General features: G+C 33.3%; 1 protein-coding gene across 2 annotated transcripts in view; it reads right to left on the reverse strand.

Moving 5' to 3' along the window:
- LOC143920597 (uncharacterized) overlaps nucleotides 1-21263 on the reverse strand; it is a 51034-nt gene that overhangs the window by 7846 nt on the left and 21925 nt on the right. The window contains exons 2-3 of one of the 2 annotated variants that reach the window (XM_077443540.1): nucleotides 19515-19851; nucleotides 10377-11732 (exon numbers count right to left, since the gene is read on the reverse strand). In XM_077443540.1, coding sequence (XP_077299666.1) covers nucleotides 10377-11706 — 1330 coding nt within the window. In that variant the 5' untranslated portion in view covers nucleotides 11707-11732; nucleotides 19515-19851. The remainder of the gene's footprint in view (nucleotides 1-10376; nucleotides 11733-19514; nucleotides 19852-21263) is intronic. The other variant, XM_077443539.1, reaches the window with a different exon arrangement.

The raw sequence follows: 21263 nt of genomic DNA on the forward strand, positions 1-21263 counted from the left end.
AGATTGAATTGAGATCGCTTTTATTTGTCCCTCTCTCCTGCAATCCTCCCTACTACCCAGCGGACTTCCTATATATATAGATTTTTAAATGCCTGACAGTATATAACAGTATATATATATTCTTTAAAAGCAAGCAAGCTACTGCCAAGAGCTTTCGTGATTGAGCAACGGAAGTGGCCTGTTGAGAGTAGCTTTCATGCTTTAGGTTATAATAAAAGCATGCAAGCTACTGTCAAAAGCTTTATTGTCAATAAATATAACAATATGTTAACAATATATAAAAATAATATATAACAATATGTTGATTTTGAGCATGTGAGCTTTTGGTTGACAAGACTATTGGGCGAATGGACACTTAGCCGACAGACGCTTGGCCGAACGGACATTGGGCCGACGGACATTTGGCCGAAAGAAAATTTTAATAGCTTAAATTTATTAGAAATATGAAATTTTTATGAGGTGAGGTCGAAGGGATTTCTGAATATATATTGTATCTATTTTCAGTAAGTTTTTAGTAATTTTGATAAACGATCTGCCTAATGTCCATTCGGCCAAAAGTCCGTCGGCCTGATGACCGCACACGGAGGTTTTGAGAGTAGCTTGCATGCTTTTGGTCAGTATTTGGATGTCAAAATGTCAAATATATGTACACATTCTAGTCATTTGCCAAAATCAGACATTTTTGATTTTGAACATTGTAGAGCGTTGATGACTTTCGTTGCATTTCTCCCTATCTTTATGTCATAGTTTACTCATATTACACGACCATGTTGACAGGGATGGATACCGGCGAGACATTTGGGCGAAAACACACTGAGTGGTATGGAACGTCACGTGTCCTTGGCTTCCCGCTGTGACCGTAAACAGTGGGTGTTCCCCAAACCGAATTCGGGTGTACTTGCACGTGCAGAATGTATATGTTTGGGAGGTGGCACGTGTATGCTTATCCATATACAATCAACAAGTTTCTCCTACATTTCTTCAAATATGTTATCCGTTATCGACCACTGTCAAGCAAGGGTTTTCGGTGTAAAATATAACCGAAAACACTCCAGGGGGTGATTTTTGGGACTGTACTATGTATATAAATATAAATATAGCCCCCATTTATTTCCCACTGCCTTTATACAAGGTATGCTAGGCTCTGAATCACTATCTTCGAGAAGAATTATTGTCATTTCCAAATATTTCTTTGGCGTATTATAGGGAAGAATTGACAACCCTTCGTCTGCTTTCAATAACTAGTCTCTTGTAAAGGCTTTCCGGTTCCTAAATGTGATAGATGAAGATTTGGACCTGTTCAATTGTCATGTTGATGAGCTGGCTAGTGTCATGAATCATGAGATTCAAGTCTGTTTGAATGAGGTTCTATTTTATTTTATTTTTATTGTTACAAATCAATATACACTCGTCATTACAGATTTGCTCCAATGCGACAGGTGTACGTTAACGAAATACAGAATACATAAACAATCAGAAATCAGAAATACAGTAATACATATATAATCAGAATATATAGCATATAACAATTAATCAGAAATAATAATCATAGAGACATCTATGGATTATTTTTAGATTTTTTTTGTGTACAATTTTTGTACATATAATAAATACGAAATTATATAGATGTCTATAGAGATATATATAGATTTCAGATTACTTTGCATAATTATTACAAATTATACACAGGCAGATTTTGTGACAACAGAAATAGATCTAATACCAATTTTCAGGAACCGTTTCAGCAATGATCAGATAAAATTGGCAAACTCTGATAGAGAAACGATCGATTTGGAGTCACAAAACCCCCAAATCTAACCAGCAGATGGCGAGGACTCGAACCTTTAACCTCAGTGGTGCTAAATATATACGCTACCACTAAGCCAAACTGCTGGCTTGAGATGAATGATTGGTAATTTTATTGTTCTGTAAGACTGGTGTGACACTTTGGTGGCAACCTTTCAGGTCACACTGGTCATATTATTGCTATTATTATTATAAAAATAATAAATAAATAAATAACTATGGGTAGGGGTGCTGCCTTTTTTTTGCATGATTAAAATTATATAAAAAAAACCACGTACAACGTATGTACCACTCAGTGTGTTTTCGTACTTAATTTTATATTTACATGTACACGTGCACTCTAGCCGACTCGAATAGTCTTTCTTTGGTCTTTGGTTCCTTAAAGTCTAGCTCTATGTATTTGTGCTTTGAATCGCATGGGATAATTTTGAGCATGCGAACTTTTGAGAGTAGCTTGCACTCTTTTGCAAGTGACTTGCACGGCCTCACGCTTGACGTCCACTATACATCGAAACACGAGTTTCACATTATACATAGTCATAAATTCACTGTATTATAGTTGATAGAAAATTATTACCTTATGCACACATACATTTTTTTGATAACTATTAGATATAATCCTTATTTGGTTTTTTGACATGGGTGCACGACCTTTAAAATTTGTGTACAAACATCGATGTCCATTATGGCTATTTTTTATTCCTATACAACCGACGAATGATGATCATCACGATTTTTTCCGTGAACCCGCGTGATTTATAGATATAACGTTTATCGTGTAATCTTTTCGGTACAATATCGTCGTAGTGGGTATAGCGATAATATTCGGTCAGCAGACATGGCCTATTGTTTAACCTCAGTAAATTGACAAGTATAAATTACCGGCAGCATCTTTGAATCGTGACACACTATTTTTCATTTATTTTTTTGTAAAGAAAATATTCAATTATTGCTGTATAAAAATCAGAGATGGAGTACTGTGATGACAATGTTATAATTTAATGATTGAACCATCGTAGCATTGCAGGCCAACCTATAATAATAGTAATGTATATTAAAAGGGACGCAATGTATGTATGTATGTTTGTGGGTATGTGGCGGACGCGTCGACCAGTCATGTCGAGGAGACGAGGGGAAGCGAGGAAGTGGGGGGAGTGGAGTGTCTGACATGTGCTCCTGATATTGAGTGTCCTGCGCAGTAGCGTACACACATACACGAAGACACACACGTTCATTCATCATTTGGAACGGGTAAAAGGGTTGGATCGACTTTTGATCAAATTTTGCTAAATTACCTTACATTATATTTATATTTTAAAACATAACTTTATTTTAATTCGTTTATCAATTCCTTTCCGAAACCACCCTTTGAAATCAATGGACACAACAATAGTTGTGCTATAATAGTCAAATAAAAATTCATTTAGATATACCGAAAAAAATTCGGATGTGACCAACCCATGACTATATTATGTATGTATTTGAGGAATATAAGAAGGTCACAAAATAAAATTCGATAATTAAACATACACACATACCGGTTATGAGAGCATTTTCGATACACATTGAGCACAATTGTAGGGAAACTTACACAAGATAAAAGTTCTACTTCCGGTTGTCGGATTTAGTTCGAAATTTTCGTTACTTAAAATCACTATAATTATTATACACATTAAATATCAAGAAGATAAAAATAATTTAAAAGGTCAAAATAAAATTATGAAATATTGTTTAAAAAAAAAATACTACTTCCGGTTTACAAATTCTGACCAAAACCGTATCAGCTCCAAGTTAGTACATAAAGAATACAAATATAAATTTTCAGCTTGATACGTTCAGGGGTGTGGAAAGAATTGTGGCCACAACATTTTTGACTTTTCTAAGAGGAATAAATCCCACTTCCGGTTTATTAAATTGACTTTTTTTATTTTCATCACATTGATACAAGAATCGATAAAAATTTTCGCAATGAAGAAGTTTAAAACTTATCAATGCTTTTCAGAATCAAATACATACATATATCGTCCTGAAGATGAATGGCAGGATTTTATAAATACGAACAAATATAAAAGTGCACCGGTTTGAACGACCGATTCGCCTTGAATATCAATTTATGGATAATTTTAAATTACTACAGGTATTAAAAGCATACGACAGAATAGGAAGGGCTCGAAGATATGTAGTTAACGTTTTTAATACCACGGCATGTATAATGTATGAAATTAGTGAAGCGTTTGTTGCAACGTTAGCCGTATATGGACTCTGACGAGACAAATTATTTATTGGCCATTTTTGGCTCAAACGAGTCGCTATTCAAATTGCACACGATGCGTTTTCAAGTAACAAATGGATGCATTCAAATGGTGAGTCGTTTTTCAGGCTTTGTCCGTGTAGCAATGCGATGGCAATCGTTCAGGCGTGAATATGGAAATTGAAGATGAAAGCTTCAAGAACTGAGCTTGGGAATGAATTCAACATGACTATTATTTGACACATTCAATTTTGATTCTGTATAAAAAATAGAGTTGTCTTTTCATTTAAGCTTGCGAAAAAAATCTCAATATTATAAAGGAATGTAAAAAGCAAAAATAGTAAGAAATTAAATTTTCAATAATGAAGATGTAAAGAAATTCTCGCAATCTTTTTTAAAAAATTAAAGTTTTAATATACGTACATATGTATGTACATATATACATACATATATGTATACTTATCGTCCTAATACGTATGTTGATAAAAATGAAGCAAAAAAATGGCAAAGTTTCAAAACAATCGGAAGAATTTAGTCAAAACCAAAATATTGTCAGACGAAAGTGCGAATTGGAATATAGAAGCTTATAATTATAAAAACGGATACAAATCATGTCTTGTTTTGTATAATACAGGTTTTTCATTCCAAATTGACCGTTTTTCATTTCAAATTGATATTGAAAAAGGGTCAATTTGGAATGAAAAATCTGTATCATAACAAAAATATGATTAAAATATTACTCAAGTGAGGTTGGATCCATTTTGCAGAACGACGTTCATGTAAAATATAAAAAAAAAATCTATTGAAGCAGTTAAAGAACCAAAGAAAATTCATAAGAAAAAAATAATACATATTTTTGTATTAAGAATCCTTTGAAAGAATTGCGAAGAAATAAAATTCAAGTATAATTGTATTGCTTATGTATATGAAAACAACATTCTTATCCTTTTCCAGTGATTATTTTTTCCTTTTAATTCTAGCCGTGCGATTTTTCCATGAAAAATTAAACTTAATTGATTAGCTGGCACTTTCATAAATATGAAGATACTTCAAGGAAAAAGTCACATTATTTCATTTGAAAGAAACGATTGAAAATAACCCTCACACACCGTTAAGGACATGAAATATTCAATCAGCAAGGGAGAAAGAATCGCAGGAATCTTATTATACTATACAAAATATATAAATAAAAATAGAAATGAAGCTTCGGGAATGGTTGCGAAATGAATTGCAAATTTTCGGCCATCGATAGAGGTTAGGACGGACGGACGGACAGACGGTTAACAAAAAGCACAAGACAACCTTGTCCAGTCCTACATACATACATATATATTATATATATATACAATACGATTTCTCGTTTTTCGATTCGGACAAAGAGGAGCACACAGCCCGGTTCGGAGAATATCAAAAGCATTTCTTCACTTCTTTAGAATTCGGCTGCCGTCGAGAGAAAAACCTTATGTCACGAACGGGTCGTTAGTCGACTCCACCAAATGATTAATTAGCGATAAACAACACAATATGTCGATAAAAACAAACAATTATCTCCCCGCGATGAGACCCTGTAATTATATTTTGGTAATGTTGAAAATTGAAACTGATACGCGGCGACTTGTTCTCTTCACAGGTACATAATATGATGCATACGTAAAGTCGTTAATGTTAACGTCACTTTAACGTTAACGTTAAATTATTTCGTAAATATGTCGTAAATTTATACTACGGTCAAGTTTGATGTTATTTTTTGGGGTTTTGGTTCGACACGTGTCGCATAAAGTATCTACATACATAAATGTGTAAGATAAGTCGCGTTGCAAGAGCATCTTCACACGGTCAAAAATATGCAATGGAATGCAATACTTCGATACTTTCTCACGATAACATGTTCTTTATATCCTTGTTAATTAGATAAAATGATAACGTGAACTGTAAGGCTTAAACATCAGGTTTTGTATTACAACGTAAAAATGATCAATGTTTCAAATGTTTCTGGGTTAATTGCTCGAAATTGCTCGAATGTCAATTACTCGAAAAAAAAAACAGTTCTGAAATATGTAGGTTATTCATTAACTTAGTTTAAATGTTTTTTATAATTCAAGTTAAAAAAAAAAGAAATGTTCATACAAATCAAATAAAAACATATCAAATTTCAAAAAACTTTTTTCCAGCAGTTTACCGTTTCAAATAGCTTTAAGCTATTCAATGATAAGTTTCTGTAAAACTACGATTTTTTGTAACTGAAAAGGAAAAGCACTAGTTTTTTTTTATTAAAATGTCGAATCACACTTAAAAAAAAACTAGACAAATTAACAGGCATTGCTCGTGAAAGTTGATAAAAAAAAAACAGTTCAGAAAAATTTCTAGTATTTGTTGGAATACTGTGAGATATATGTAAGTATACAGTATTTTAAGATAATGGTTTAAAAAAAAACTGTAGATTTGCATAGGGACAAACAAAATCTCATCTTAATATAGTACATAGCTGAATTGCCCGGCGTCGCTGGGGCATGTGTAAATTTCAAATAAAATAAAAATGAAACTTTTCTAACAGAGTTCTGTAGTCTGCGATCTAAATTATTAGAATATGATGATTTAATTGATGAGAAAGAATATGATGATGAGCGGCCAAACAAACAAACATTCATATGAATATGCCTAATAGACATGCAGTTTCAAGGCAAGTTTTTTACAATGCAATGTGATGAAAGAATTATTTGAATGAACAATTCAGGCATTTTGAATAAGCTTTTCTCGACGATTGACATCACCTATGCATCAAAGCAATAAATTATAATAAAAAAAAACAGCGACGTAAGTTCGGTTATCTCGCGTTTCGATACGTCGCAAAAATGGAACGCGAAAATTTTCGAAACGGAATCACGAACGACCCACAAAATAAAATGTGAAAATTCATAAAGCAAGGTTGACATTACGATAAGCACTATTTGCTTTTTTTTCTTAATTTTTAGACACGGTTTGATGGGTTTACTTCTACGTTTTCGGGTCTTGTATGAACGGCTTCATTGTTCTTCACTTTGGAAGTTCTCATGGGTTGTTTTTACATACAAAAAGCGGAAGACGTATATTATAAAACTTCCAAAAAAATAGTGAAGATGATTACAAGCGACACTGGACTCACAATATATATACGCATATTAATAAGGAAATAGACAATGGAAGTTTAATATAATGGTTCATTTACATTCCCCACTCTCTTTGTACGACGAGTTGTATTTTCCGAGAACTTCTCCATCGTCCAGAATAACTAGACCTTCATTTTATTATTATATATATTTAATTAAAATAAAAAGAACTGCAGTCTATCTTCAAGGGAAATAACTCGCATTTTCCCGACTGATCGATCAAAAAAAGAGACAATAAGACATCCTTTGGTCAAGGATTGAAAAAAATAACGTTCAAGTTTTCTTATATGGTCTTCGTTGCATGACAGATCTATTAGCCGGTTTATACATGTGAGATTATAGTCCAGCTTCAGGTAAATTTATGGTGAAACATCGGACGTGGAAGTTTAATAGTCATAATAGGTATAATATAGCGTTTATTACATACAAGGCTATCACTTGACAGGTCGCTCAATTGAAAATTATCCAATAAATAATGATTTATTATTAGAAATGTGCGAATATCTCCAGGTTGAGCTATTGTATTATAAATTGCATTGTCAGATTTTAACAGGCTAATATTACTGTTGAACAAAAACAAGTCTCAAAGGTCAAGTTCTCTGTATATGCACATTTTCCAATTAGAAACATTCAATAAAAATATGTAATATGAAAAACTTGATGTATAATTTTTTTAATTACACATTTTTTAAAAATTATTTATATATTACTAAATAATATTAATCTATATATCCTTGTTAAATTATGATTAAATCTTCAATGAAATCATTCAACCAGAAGTGATTCTTAAATCGGATGATTTAATTTACTATGATGTGTTCTGTAAAAGTCGAAGTCGAAGTCGAAGTTAAAAAAGGTTTTTTTTGATAATTTTGTCAAACAATTTAAAAATAAATGGTGGAGAAAATTGCGTGTTGGTCACATCATACACTGAGATGTGCGATTTTGAACGCAAACGTGCGTTTACAATCAGAAATAACCGATTACATGCCACGTACTCAAAGTACCTACATACTATCGTACTGTACATTACGTTTGTAAGTATATAAGTTCATTGTTTTTTTTCTGTAAATTAATAACAGGCATATTTATCCAATATTTAAATTGATAATTACATTGTGAATAAAAATATTTGGTCGATTTCTCTCGTCGTTCATTAACTTTGAATTAATTCCAGGTGTGATACAATCTTTCGTGTAACAAGCAAGGCGTAACAAGCGGTAACTGTCGATTCGGTAAAATTCGGTAATCTCAATGGAAATTTGACTGTGTTGTTATTTTTTATAATAAAATATTTATTTCACTATCGCAAAATAGCTTTAGGTGTAAAAAATGTGTTGAAAATCATGTCAGTGTCGACAATGCGTTACACAAAATGTATGAACGCATAGGAAAAACTATGAACGAAATTGAAAGTACAGCAAAACATAATTATACGTTCGGTTTGGTTAGATTAGAAGTTGAAAATTAAACGTCGAATAAAGAAAGCAATATATTTAACGTTTTTTTATCTAACATACAGACAAAATTTCAGTAATTCAATCATTAAATGAGATGAGGCTTGTAAAAAGGAATACGTTTGAAATAAATATGTGCGCAATATAATTTTCGATAGGTAGTATATTCTAAAATAATAGCGTTAAAAAATAAAAATAAAAATATCAAAGAAAACCCTATTTATCTGTTTTTGTAATAATGTAATAAAAATTGTTAAATTTTTAATTATGAATGCTGCAATTGGTTTTCGAAAAATATTTTTCATTAATGATTTATTATTTAATATTAAAAAATTCTATTACATATAACTAGTGTTGTAAATCGAGAATATTCTCCAAAAGATTATTCGCCGAGAATTATCTTTATTTTTTGGTTATAAAACATCTCTAGATAGTTTATGAACTTTTTAGATGATTCTAGGATATTTTCAGAACCTAATAGGAGTAATAGGACTTTCTAGAATGTCTGAGAGCATTTTGAATGACATTTTTTCATTCTGACGACACTGAATGTGTAATTTTGTCAACTTAACGTACGGTCTATAACGTATAATTTTCGATATAACGATTTTTTTTTTAATTTAACGTTATATCGAAACAATTCAATAAGAAGTTGGAAGCTTAGAAGTTCAATATAATGAAATTTGAATGTATGTATGTAAATACGTATAACACTTTCTAAATATACAATAGAGAAAACGCACACAGCAATCAAAATACATATGATAGAAAAACAACTTCCAAAAATGATATAAATATAAGTAGACTAAATTAACAGAATTTATTTTTTTTAGATATACATATATGTATAAGAGACTTTCAAAATAAATATGCCTGTTTCTTAGCGTCTAGACTCAAATTGTTAAATTTGATTCAGTATGTTTTGGGCACCGAAATTAGGATCTACATTTTATATATGTACATATATACATATGTATATGTTCAGGTGAGTTGATATATAATAATATAATAATAACTGTTGGTCTTAATGCGAAAGCAGTTACTGGTAAATTGACAATATCGCACGGTCTGATAACCGAGCGTCAACATCCGCGATTATAAACTACCATACGAACCGGTACAACCGATTCGAAATAGTCTTATCGGTTACAGGCACCTACATATAATACATATATTCAACCGGTAGATGTACCCGTAATATATACATATATTCCGTCTCGAAAGGATATTTTGAAATTTAAACAGGTGAAGATTTAAGCTGAAAGATTATATTATGTATTTATATGTATTCAGTTAGTAAAAAGGATTATCATACAATAAATTAATTATAGCCATTAAAGCATTCAATTGAATACTTTCTATAGATGTAGTAAAACAAGTGGTATAAATCATCCTTTCAATTAAATTGAATTATATACGGAGTGAAGTTGAAATGATGCACATAAATTTCAAAACTTTTTAAATGTCTGAAATACTCTTACAAGCAAATTAAATCATTAAAACCACACTTCAATTCGATATACCTACATACAGTGAATCAATCAATACTTGAGTGGTTAATCAATTTCAGAGTTAAAAATACATAGCATTGGTGCTCACGTTTGCTATGACTCGACAGTACTATGCTCTCATTAAAAAGCTATGAAATTCATGTGACAAACTTAATATATTTAAAAATAAAGGTTTTGCTCCAACGTATATTGGAAGAGTGCTTACCGGGAGGTGAAGGAGGTGCTGGTCTTTTCCAAGTGTTGGCACCTGCTGGAGTAGTCGTGGGAGGAGATGCAGCAGGAGCTGGTCCCACAACTCCATACTTGACAGGCTTGAAGTGGAAGAACGACGGCGAATAGGCAGAAGCAGCTCTGCTCAGAGAGCTCAACCTCTCTTCTCTGTCGGCACGAGCCTCACGGCCAAAAGCAGCGAGCTGTCTTCCTTTGGGCGCAAACATAACTATGAAGATAGCAGCCGACGCCAGAGCAAGCCCAAATCCCAAACAACCATCTCTATGCCTGGGAGAGGCTAAAAGAGCTGCTCCAGCTCCAGCACCAGCTAAAAGAGCTCCACCTCCGCAAGCCCAAGCGATATGACTCGCTTCTCTTTCTCTCCCCCGAGCCCTCACTGCCAAAGCAGCAGCAGCCGCTGCCAGACAAGCAGCATACGACAAACTTAACAGCAGATCGACGAAAGGAGCTCTACATCTTTCAGGCAGGGGAGGAGTAGCTGGCAGAGCTCGCGGTGGAGATGCTCCCAACCACTGAGCACCGATCACAGCCTGAGTCAACACTGCGAAGAAGAGCAGCAAAGCTTGATATGGAGCCGGCAAGTACACACCGCCTTCCAAGCTAGCCAAAAACACACATTTAACCAGCAACGAGGCGAAAACCAGCGCTAGAGACAGACCAGCACCGAACCGAACAGCAGCACAAGCAGCCACAGTAGGAGTAGCAGTCATGAGAGCACCTTGAGCAGCACAGGCGAATAAACCAAGCAGGAGCATCTGGCCCAAGAAGAGATGTCTGCGTCCGGGTGCCGTCCTCCAAACCTTACACAGAACAAACGCCTCAAAAGAAGCGACGGAAAGCATAACCAGCGAAGAAAGGATGAGTAGGGGCAGTGCCCACGGTTCCTTTCTGAGTCCTGCTGTAGGCGTTTGAGGGATTGTTGTAGTGTTGACGATGGTTGGAGACGTTTCCGTTTCTACTATGGCGTCCTCTATGTATATTTCGGTGGATGAAGGTTGAGCTGGGGGTGGTTGAGGTATCATCTTTTCAGGCACTACGAAGTAGTCTGTGCTCATTTCTAATCGGTGCGCTTCGGTGTGAGATGGGGTGGTTGGGTCAGGTTCTGGTGGTGTTGGCTGGGTGGTCGAGGGTTGGTGTTGGCGTGGTGGTAGCCTCGGTTCCAAGCGGTCTCCGAATCTCTTGGGGTTGGCCCTGGCCCTGGCAGGTCCTGCAGGTAGGAGAAGTGGCAGAAGCAGCAGAAACAGAAGTGGTCCAGGTGATGGGAGCAGAGCCGGCAGCAGCGGCCGCCCCTCTCGCCCGCTCATGCTGCACTGGCGAGAGAGCACCAGACCTAAACGTAGACAGACATGTTACTCGTGAGGTGGAGGTACTTGGGTATATGCCAAAGTCGATTGTTTATTCGCTCTTTCATACAAACTGAGTCATTTCAATGTCAATGTGCGAGAGCGCACGTGTGTTTGTTTTGTAACGTAAGGATTCACAATGGCCGGTGTTGATTTTGAGTATGGGTGCAAGCGTGTGATTTATCTACGGAATGTTTGAGCTAATGACCTTTCAGATGCGAGATAGAACTTTATTGCACGTGGATAATTTTCAATCACAAGTTCAATAATTGCTTGAAGTATTCAATTAACGGCAAACTACGCTTTATCACCTAAGAGATGTAATAAAAATTACTATCTACATAGTTAATTAGTGTGGTAAAATGATAAATTTTGATTACATACAATTTATTACCCTATCTACATATTTTATTATATAATTGTAAATGTGATAAAGTACTGGGTCTTTTTTTAATGTGGACAAAAAATAATTATACATAAAATGAAAAGTAGTGTTTTCAAATTCGATTTTTTTATAAACATGTGTGATTTTTTTTTAATTCACCCGAGTGTTAATATAATAACTAGTCACCGGACCCAGAAGGTGCCGCGTATTGTTCAAAGGTTGTAAATGCATTGTTAAACGTTTTCCGAACCTTTTTTACAAAGGATTTACAACAATGGAACAATGGATAACACTGTGACTATCCGGTGTCTAATAATAACATATTGAATATATCAGAACGGTGATGGTCTCATATGAGGCTATCACCCCATTGTAGGAATATTTAACTTGAAAATCGCGACCTTCTTATTTGATTGATTGATTAATTAATTAATTATTCTTCCTATTATTATTATTATTTATATATTTTATTTTTTATTATTATTCTATACTATTGTATTTATTATCTATATATTATTTATATGGACGATGGGGATTACATTATTCTCCCTATCGTCCGGAATAAAAAAGTTATTATTATTATTATTGTTATTATTTACACGTCTTACATGTAAAATATTGTATTTTGAATAATATGATGTTTAAGAAGGTTTGGTGGCCTCATATGAGGCTCTCACTATATAAAATATTTCAAATGTGTAGAATAAAATAAGCATATTTTTTAAATATCATTTAAATTTTCATAGTATAATTAGAAATGCTTTATTTATTTACATAAATATATGTATATATACATATACAAGCGTATGGGTTGATTATTTCTGATGAAAAAAAAAGCTCAATAGAATGACACCTGAATATTACATGTACATAAGTACATATATTATGTAATCTTTCGAAATATAAAATAATCCATCTGAGGAATGTACATAAATACCTATCCCATATTTTCAGATTTTGGCAATAACCGCCAATTACCGGCTATTGACCGTTAATTTAACAATTTTCAAGACATGACAAAGTATACGAAAGTCAATAGCAACCACACAAAAATACCATGATTATACAACAGCTCTTAAACGTGGCATATTTACATAAGAAATATAAACCGGAAATGGCAGTTTGCATAAGAGATAAGCACAGGTAAAATACTAAATATAAACAGTCAACAGGTATGTATTTTTTATAATACAATATGTAAACTTGAATATTTATCAAATTAAAACTATCGCCTTGCAATTCAGCTGTATTAAGATATGTACATATAATGGAAGTTGACTTTTTTCAGATTTGACCTCATCCAAAAGCTATCTACTTTCTTAGTTAGAAAACCATCAGACAGTATACCGTGGTTGAAAAATTTAGATTTGTAAAGCGTAAACACATGCATACATATGTAGTTGAAAAATCACACCATATTAAATATATATATATATATATATATATATATATATATATATATATATATATACATATACATATATGTTTATATGAGAATACAGACCGATAAGGAAAAGGACCAACTTTTAGCACCACATATGGTGAGAATGGATAAACAATCAGGAATGGAATTATATTCGAACGATTCCGAGAAAATCAAATAACAATTTCCGGTTCGAAACCGAATTTCTTCGGTAATTTTGACCATAAAAAGCAGCAGGACGTGGGTGTATGTATGTACTCAACGCCATATGTACACCATGGACGAGACACAATCGAGATACCCGGTAAATTGCTTTTATGAATTTTTTTATTGACTTGGGCAATCATTTCTCTATTTGACACGAGTTGTATGAAATATATTTACATAAAATACATTACAATTGTTTTTTTTTTTAGGGCGAATTGTATTTCGAGCAATTGACATTCTAGGACCTCGTATGTACTTCGAGCAATATGACATTCTATCAATTGATTTGCAAGCAATTAATTTAGAGCAATTTATGTACAGGTACTTACAGGGCTCACCGAAACTAATGATGATAAAAAAATTCAAGAAATTTCAATTTAAACCCATTTGGGAGATTCGTGTCCAGTGTAGGTGCAAAAGTTATGGATCTAAAGTTTTCGGTCTCAAAGTTCATGATACGATATCTTAGAGTTTCGTTTTGTTCTTGGGAATTTTCGCACGTCGAAGACCCTATTATCGAGTCTACCTCAAGAATGAAGGTACTATAATACGTTCTGGACCGGTTTTTTGGCAACACGGGTCCCATCGGTGCATCTACTGCTTTTTTGTCGTTCTTTAATTTTATTTTTATTTCGTTCTGAAGAATTATACGATGGGTGGTGGGCTGCTGATTGCATTATTAACGAGTTTAAATTAAATTCCGCAGATGATATCACTACTCTTGGCTTAATTTCGTTGGAGTTTTTTTTTCTTGATAATAAGCATCTTCGAAGATTAATTTCGTTAACATTTTTTAATCAAAAAGGACACAAACTATATTTCTGAAAATAATTCAAGTTGTTGTTGAGTTGAATTTTCATGTATAAAAAGAATAGTTTTGAGTGTGTTGTATATTTCAGAAGGTTTGATGGCGTCATTTGAGGAAAAGCTATAATAATACTTGCAATTTGATAGTTTCAAAATAAAAAAAAAATGTTTCGACTTCGAATTTTACTGTTCAGAACGTATTGCTATGTTTTAAAAAGGTTGATGGCCTCATATGAAACTGTCAATGTAACTTTTTTACGTACAAAAGAAGAATTCAAATACAAACATTAAAAAATAATGAACAAAATCAGAACAAGCTGTACATTTCGAAAGGATAAATAAATGGCCTCATTTGAAGCTTCATCTAATTAAATTTATAAAGTGTATCTAAGAATTGCAATACCGGTATACCAATATGCCGGTTTACCGGTAAATTAACACCGGTAAATTTTCAAATTTGTCACGAATTTAGTACATATACACGCATTTAATTTCATAATATTACATTAAAAACGTTGCAAATGGCGTATTTTACATTGGTTTTTCTGGATTTTTTTTTATTTTCAATATTAAATGTGGCAATTTAAAATTGATAAATTCACTGGCAACACAGACAAACCAAATCGTAAGAAATGCGAGCTGACGGTTGTTTCAATTATGATCGAAACTATTAAATGGTCCAAACTTTAAATAAATAAATATGATTGGTTGAAAATAAAAAATAATTTATTTATGAATGTACTTTAAAGCATTTATATGATTCATTATTTTCATAATTGAGTGTGATGTACATATGAGTGGAATTTTGATCTTCACTCTTCCATTTGGGCCTCGCAGGAAAGTTTTGTCATGTATTATATTATAAATTATATTTTATTATTTTTTTACCTTATTTTCATTTTTATGTACTATTTTTCTTTTGTTTTTATCGTATTTTTCTGCTTTTGCCTGTTATTTCTTTTTATTCTATAAATATTTTTTTTTCTCTCTTGTTTACTTGTGTAGGCCATTGTGGCGCATTCGGTTCTTCCTGTAATGCCACAATGCTCCAAACTAATGCTTAAATAAATAATTGCTTAAATTATTCACCTGAGATTAATTTTTAATTATTAACGATTGAATCTAAGTTAATGTTCTAAGGAAAAGTAATCACATGCAGTTTTCTAATCCATGAAAAAAACTTTTTTCATTTACCGGTAAAAACCGGTATACCGGTAGTGGGAAAAATCATTCACCGTTTACCGGTTTATGAAATTTGACAGTAAATTGCAATCCCTAAGTGTATCCAATGAACAATTTTTAACTAAAAAGCAAATTTTATAAAATATAGAGTGAAAAAAGAAAAAGTTTAGGCGTTTAAACAATTGAAATCTGACATGGCGAACAGTGAGAATAGTCTAAACAAACGCTGGATAAACGTCAAGCCCTTTTTCGTGGGAGCGTTTTCAAACGCGTCTTACACGATATTTTTGCACCATTGTAATGTCGGAGGATCCATTTACTTATATTGATGACCAAAATGAGCAATATGGCAAAGTATGAAAACGATCGGATTTTTTTCCGAATTGTAATCGTAAGTGAAACTTAAAGGAGGTTTGTATTAATAAAAAGGAAATATTCGCACGAAATCGTAAAATTCGTATTAGAATTTACAACTTAAATGCATAAACTACTACTAATTTCATGATACCACTATTTTTTTTCATATGAAATTTAAACACTTAAAATCTTTATTACGTAATAAATTACAACCTTTTATGTAAATTAAGTGCATACACATAAATCGACCGAATATCCGATGTTGTAATTTAAAATATACCATCGAAGTTAAGCTCAACGTGAACGAAGCGTGCCGGAAGACGACGTGCTTCACGTGTCTTCAATATGGACAGATTAAATTAATTGTTTATCTTGAATGGCGGTTTCGTGCAAAAATTTTTCACTGATCTCCTAGAAAGCATCTTGGCACCCACTCTAGAAAGTGTATTATCGATCTCGCTAGCAATAAAGTGAGATTTGAGCTCTGTGATGCATGCGCTCTCATACTCACTCTACTGTAAAATCACTCACAACCATGTGATCAGCGTACAGTTTTAATGTTGCTATTTTTCCAAAATTTATAATTTACTCCCCCCTTCCCCCCTCCTAATGATGTTTTTGTCTGCTGTGCAAATCTACAATCTTTCATTTTATTCGACCAGCGCACAGTGGTCACTAAGGATTTGCAATTTAACGTCAAATTTCATAAATCGGTAAACGGTATATGATTTTTCCTACTACCGGTATACCGGTATATACCGGTGGGGCGCCCCCTCGGTACGGCAGCCTAGGGGCGGCAGCTTCTATTACCACTTTAGTTCCGATTACTGTTTCAGTTCCGGATTCGGATTCCTGTTTCAGTTCTGGTTCCCGACTTTTGCTTCAATTCCGGATCTGGTTTCCTGTTTCTGTGCTGGATCCCGATTACTGTTTCAGTTCCGGATCCCGATTAGTGTTTCAGTTCCAGATCCCGATTAGGGCGAAATCAAATAGCGCGGGATGTGGTATGTAGTACGTCGACAAGTTCTCCTATATTTCTTAAAACCGTTATCAACCACTGTCAAGCAAGGATACTTACAAGAATACAATTTTACCGAACACACCCAGGGGCTTTTTTTTTTGACGCTGTGTACCGAGCATCGCATGAATATATAGGGTATAGCATGAAGGGGTGCCCATTTTTTTTCGCACGTTTAAAAGTATCTACAAAAAACTATGTACCACGTCCCGCCCTGAGTGATTTCGTCTTTAGTGTTTCAGTTCCGGATCCCGATTACTGTTTCAGTTCCGGATCCCGATTTTTGTTTTGGATACGGATTTTTAATCTAATCTAATTTTCAGTTCCGGATACCGATCCCTGTGTCAGTTCCGATTCCGATTAAATATTACTATTCGTATTTTAACTTTATTTTAAATCACTCTCTGTAGTTGTTTATCGAATATAAAATTCGTATTGTTACATGAAAGTTATTCATCGTTTTTGATCGTATTAATACGATGTTTGTAATATATGTATACTGACCATAGATGTCAGATATTTAGATTTACATGTATCTATGTAATAATTATGTGGACCAGGAAGGCGCATTTGGGGTTTACCTGTTAAGACTTCCTGGTATATTTGTATATATGTATGTAAAATAAATAAAATAAAATAAAATAAAATCATGTATCAATTTGTTTCCGAAACCACCCGTTGAAATTTCAACGGGCACAACATATTATACATATTGTATATACACATTATACATATTGTATATACGAAACATTGTCGAATAATATTCATAAATAAAAGCTTTTGTTGGTAATGATGTTTCATGATCACTGTTAATATTTCTAGAATCGGATTTTCAATTAGACTTTTGGATTTTTGCCCGGTGAGCTCTATAAAAGATGACCACTGTGCGTTATCGGGGTTTCAAGACTTGAAAGAATTTAAAGAAAGACGTAAATTGAAACCCCACCAAATGATCAAATGATGTCCTTGACCGATGGTCATGTTCAGGCGAATATGTGAGTATGTCGTTAACAGGGCCGTGCATTGCTATGATACAGTGATGCGACCGCATCAGGCTGCACCTTAAGGGGGGCGGCATAAGCAGCGAAATTAAACTACAAGTTGACTATGAAGAAGTTGTCAATAAGCCCTTAACAGAGGAGAATAAAATTAAAATACACTTTTTCAATTATATTCTGGACATAAATTTTCTGAATTAATTTCCTTAACTCTTTGAAGCATAGAGGTATCAAAAATGGCCCATCTTTTTTATCTTTTGCTGCATGGTGGGATGTAATTTATACCACTTCGAAAAATTAAAACTATTTGAATCACAAAGATTTATATTATGTCCCACTAACTAACTAAAAAAACATTTTTTTTCTGTGCAACACGTGACTTTTTTTTTGTTTCAAATCTCGTGCCGCAAAGAGTTAATTAGGTATCTTAATTAATTCCCTCAATTCTCTGAATGAAAAATTCACGCTTCTGGAAACCAATAGTAAACATTTTCAGTTTTTATATAACATTTTAAAACTCAAGGATATAGATGACAAAACGCTCAATACTTGTGGTCGAAAATCAATCAGATATACATTAAAATGATCTTCAAGAAGAATTATATAATGTATCCCAAATGCTACTCAATGAAACTTTTAGATATTTTAAACTATTTGTGCCAAATAACTTAATTAGATACTTTGTATCCGAATACTGTTGTAGCTCTGATAATATTTATTAACACTCCCTCCTGTCGCTGAATCTACATAGTGGGGAAAGAAGTTTTTCCAAATTAAAATAAATAAAACAATACTTAAGAAGTTCAATAAGCCAAGCAAAACTTATAAACCTGTTATTCATTTTTATTGAATCTAATTATGAATTAATCCCTAATTAACGAATTTGATAAAGTTAAAGTTATAAGGGTAAAACCATAGTAGATCGTTATACATATGTATGTAGTTGTAATTAAGTTGATAAATTATTTAAAAGTAGTTTAAATTTTCAAACTATAAATAGTATTCGTACATTTTGTGCAGTTTTTTTCAAATTACAATCGAAGCTTAGAAAAATATTTTGGGGGCGGCATTTCGAAGACCTGCATCATACTGAGAAAATTTACCGCACGGCCCTGGTCATTAGATACCGGGGTATGTACCTAATCTCGCCGATTCATCTCGATTTCTATAGACTAATTTTAATTGAACTATTTGAATGACAACCAAACGCCCCCGCCTCTTGGTCAAGCTGGATCATCGCATATGATAAGTTCGGTAATTATTGGCAAATAATAATTAATAAAAAAATGTTTATGACCTTTCCTGTTCAAATATGGGTCGTATGATATTTTATATATTTTCACGTTATAAATAGTATAAATATAATATAAATTTCATACACAGTCGTCTGACCTATAGAGACATGTATATTGAAGAATAAGTCACTTTGGGGAATGCTGCTCGGGTTATAAGAAACGCTTTTATAGGTGAAAGTTTCACTAGGATGAAGGTTGATAGGACAAATATAGCTTAAATAGCTTTAACCAGCAGCATCGTCTAGTGGTATTCTTTCTTGCAAGGTGTCACGGGTTCGATTCCCACTAGAGTCTCGTTATTGGCCAGACCTTGGTTTGTCGAGGTCGATCGTTTCTTATTAGAATTTGCCAAGTTTTCTGATTTTCATTGAAGCGGTTCCTTTAAATTTGTTTCTAAATCTTAGGTTTCGCCAGATTTATCTCCATAGATGTCTCTGTGGATTGAATTAGTTGAATGTAAAAATTCGTATTGTTACATGAAAAATGTGATTGATCGTATTGTATACGATGTTTGTAATGCCTGACCATAGATGTCAGGTATTGTTTCGATTTACATGTGTATGTATGTAATAATTATGTATTTAATATATAATTTCTCGAGTCTTAATCTGTTTAGCACACTCGCCGCTTTGGAGCAATCTGTTAGGCGAGTGTGCATGATTAATTGAAAAATAAAATAAAATAACATAAATTTCAGACGAATTATTGTAAGAAAATATAAAAATTTTATAGTGGAACCGTGTTATATGAGTTGTGATTTCTGTGTTATTGGGGAACATTTTGTAGGTGAGAGTATTAGAAAGTTTTCAATAAATGTATGTATGTATGTATGTACTAGTTTGAAGATTGATAAGACTAAGGGCGAAAACACACTGAGCGATACGTGGTACGTGTTTTTTTTTTTTGATACTTTCAAACATGCGAAAAATCACCCACTGGAGTGTTTTCGGTGATATTTTATCCTTGCTTGACAGTGATCGATAACGGTGAATCTCATATTTGAAAAAATGTAGGAGAAACTTGTCGGTTGCATATGTATGTGCATACAAGTGCAACCTCCCAAACATATTCATTCTGCACGTGATACGTGACGTCCCATACCATTCAGTGTGTTTTCGCCCTAATTCACATCGTCAATAAACATAAAGCAATAGCTTTCATCAATTAGGATCAGTTAATATTCTAATGGCGCATTTTTACAATCTTACTAACAATCTTTTCTAACAAGCAAACTGAAAGAAAAAAAACCAGTAGCTTTAATATATTTTCCTCCTGCTTTGGCGATGTCTACTACTGATACACGTACAACCTTAAAACGGCCGCAAAAGGAGATAACTTTGCATATTTGGGACACACAATGCTTTTTATGCATTCAGAGAACGTTAACAAAAACAAAATAAATAAAGTAAAAAACAACCAGAGGTCAAACACGACCTCTCCTACCGTTCGGCATACTCAAGATATTCTTTCGTTTCCTTCACTTTTTTCTAGTTTTTTCTACAACCCACGTACGAGTATATACCAGAGATTCAAAGCTCGAACGATTATTCATATAGCATTGTATTGTATTTGAACATATTAAGACATTACATATATTATACAATACACAAGCAAGTACTCATACATATTATACAATAAATACACACAACCCTGTTTACAAATTCGAAGGCTTCGATTAGTATGCACGGAGCGTTTCACAGAATGCAGCTATGGGTAATTTTTATTACGCAATTACAATATGTATGCACATATGCATCGTTTTGGACCCGTATGTAAATTAAGTCGACACACACATAATATTTCATGGTTTTTTTTTTTTTTTTTTGGTGACGCAACAGAAAGCCTA

Source organism: Arctopsyche grandis, chromosome 12 (assembly GCF_051622035.1).
Source record: "Arctopsyche grandis isolate Sample6627 chromosome 12, ASM5162203v2, whole genome shotgun sequence".
Taxonomy (NCBI): Eukaryota; Metazoa; Arthropoda; class Insecta; order Trichoptera; family Hydropsychidae; genus Arctopsyche; species Arctopsyche grandis.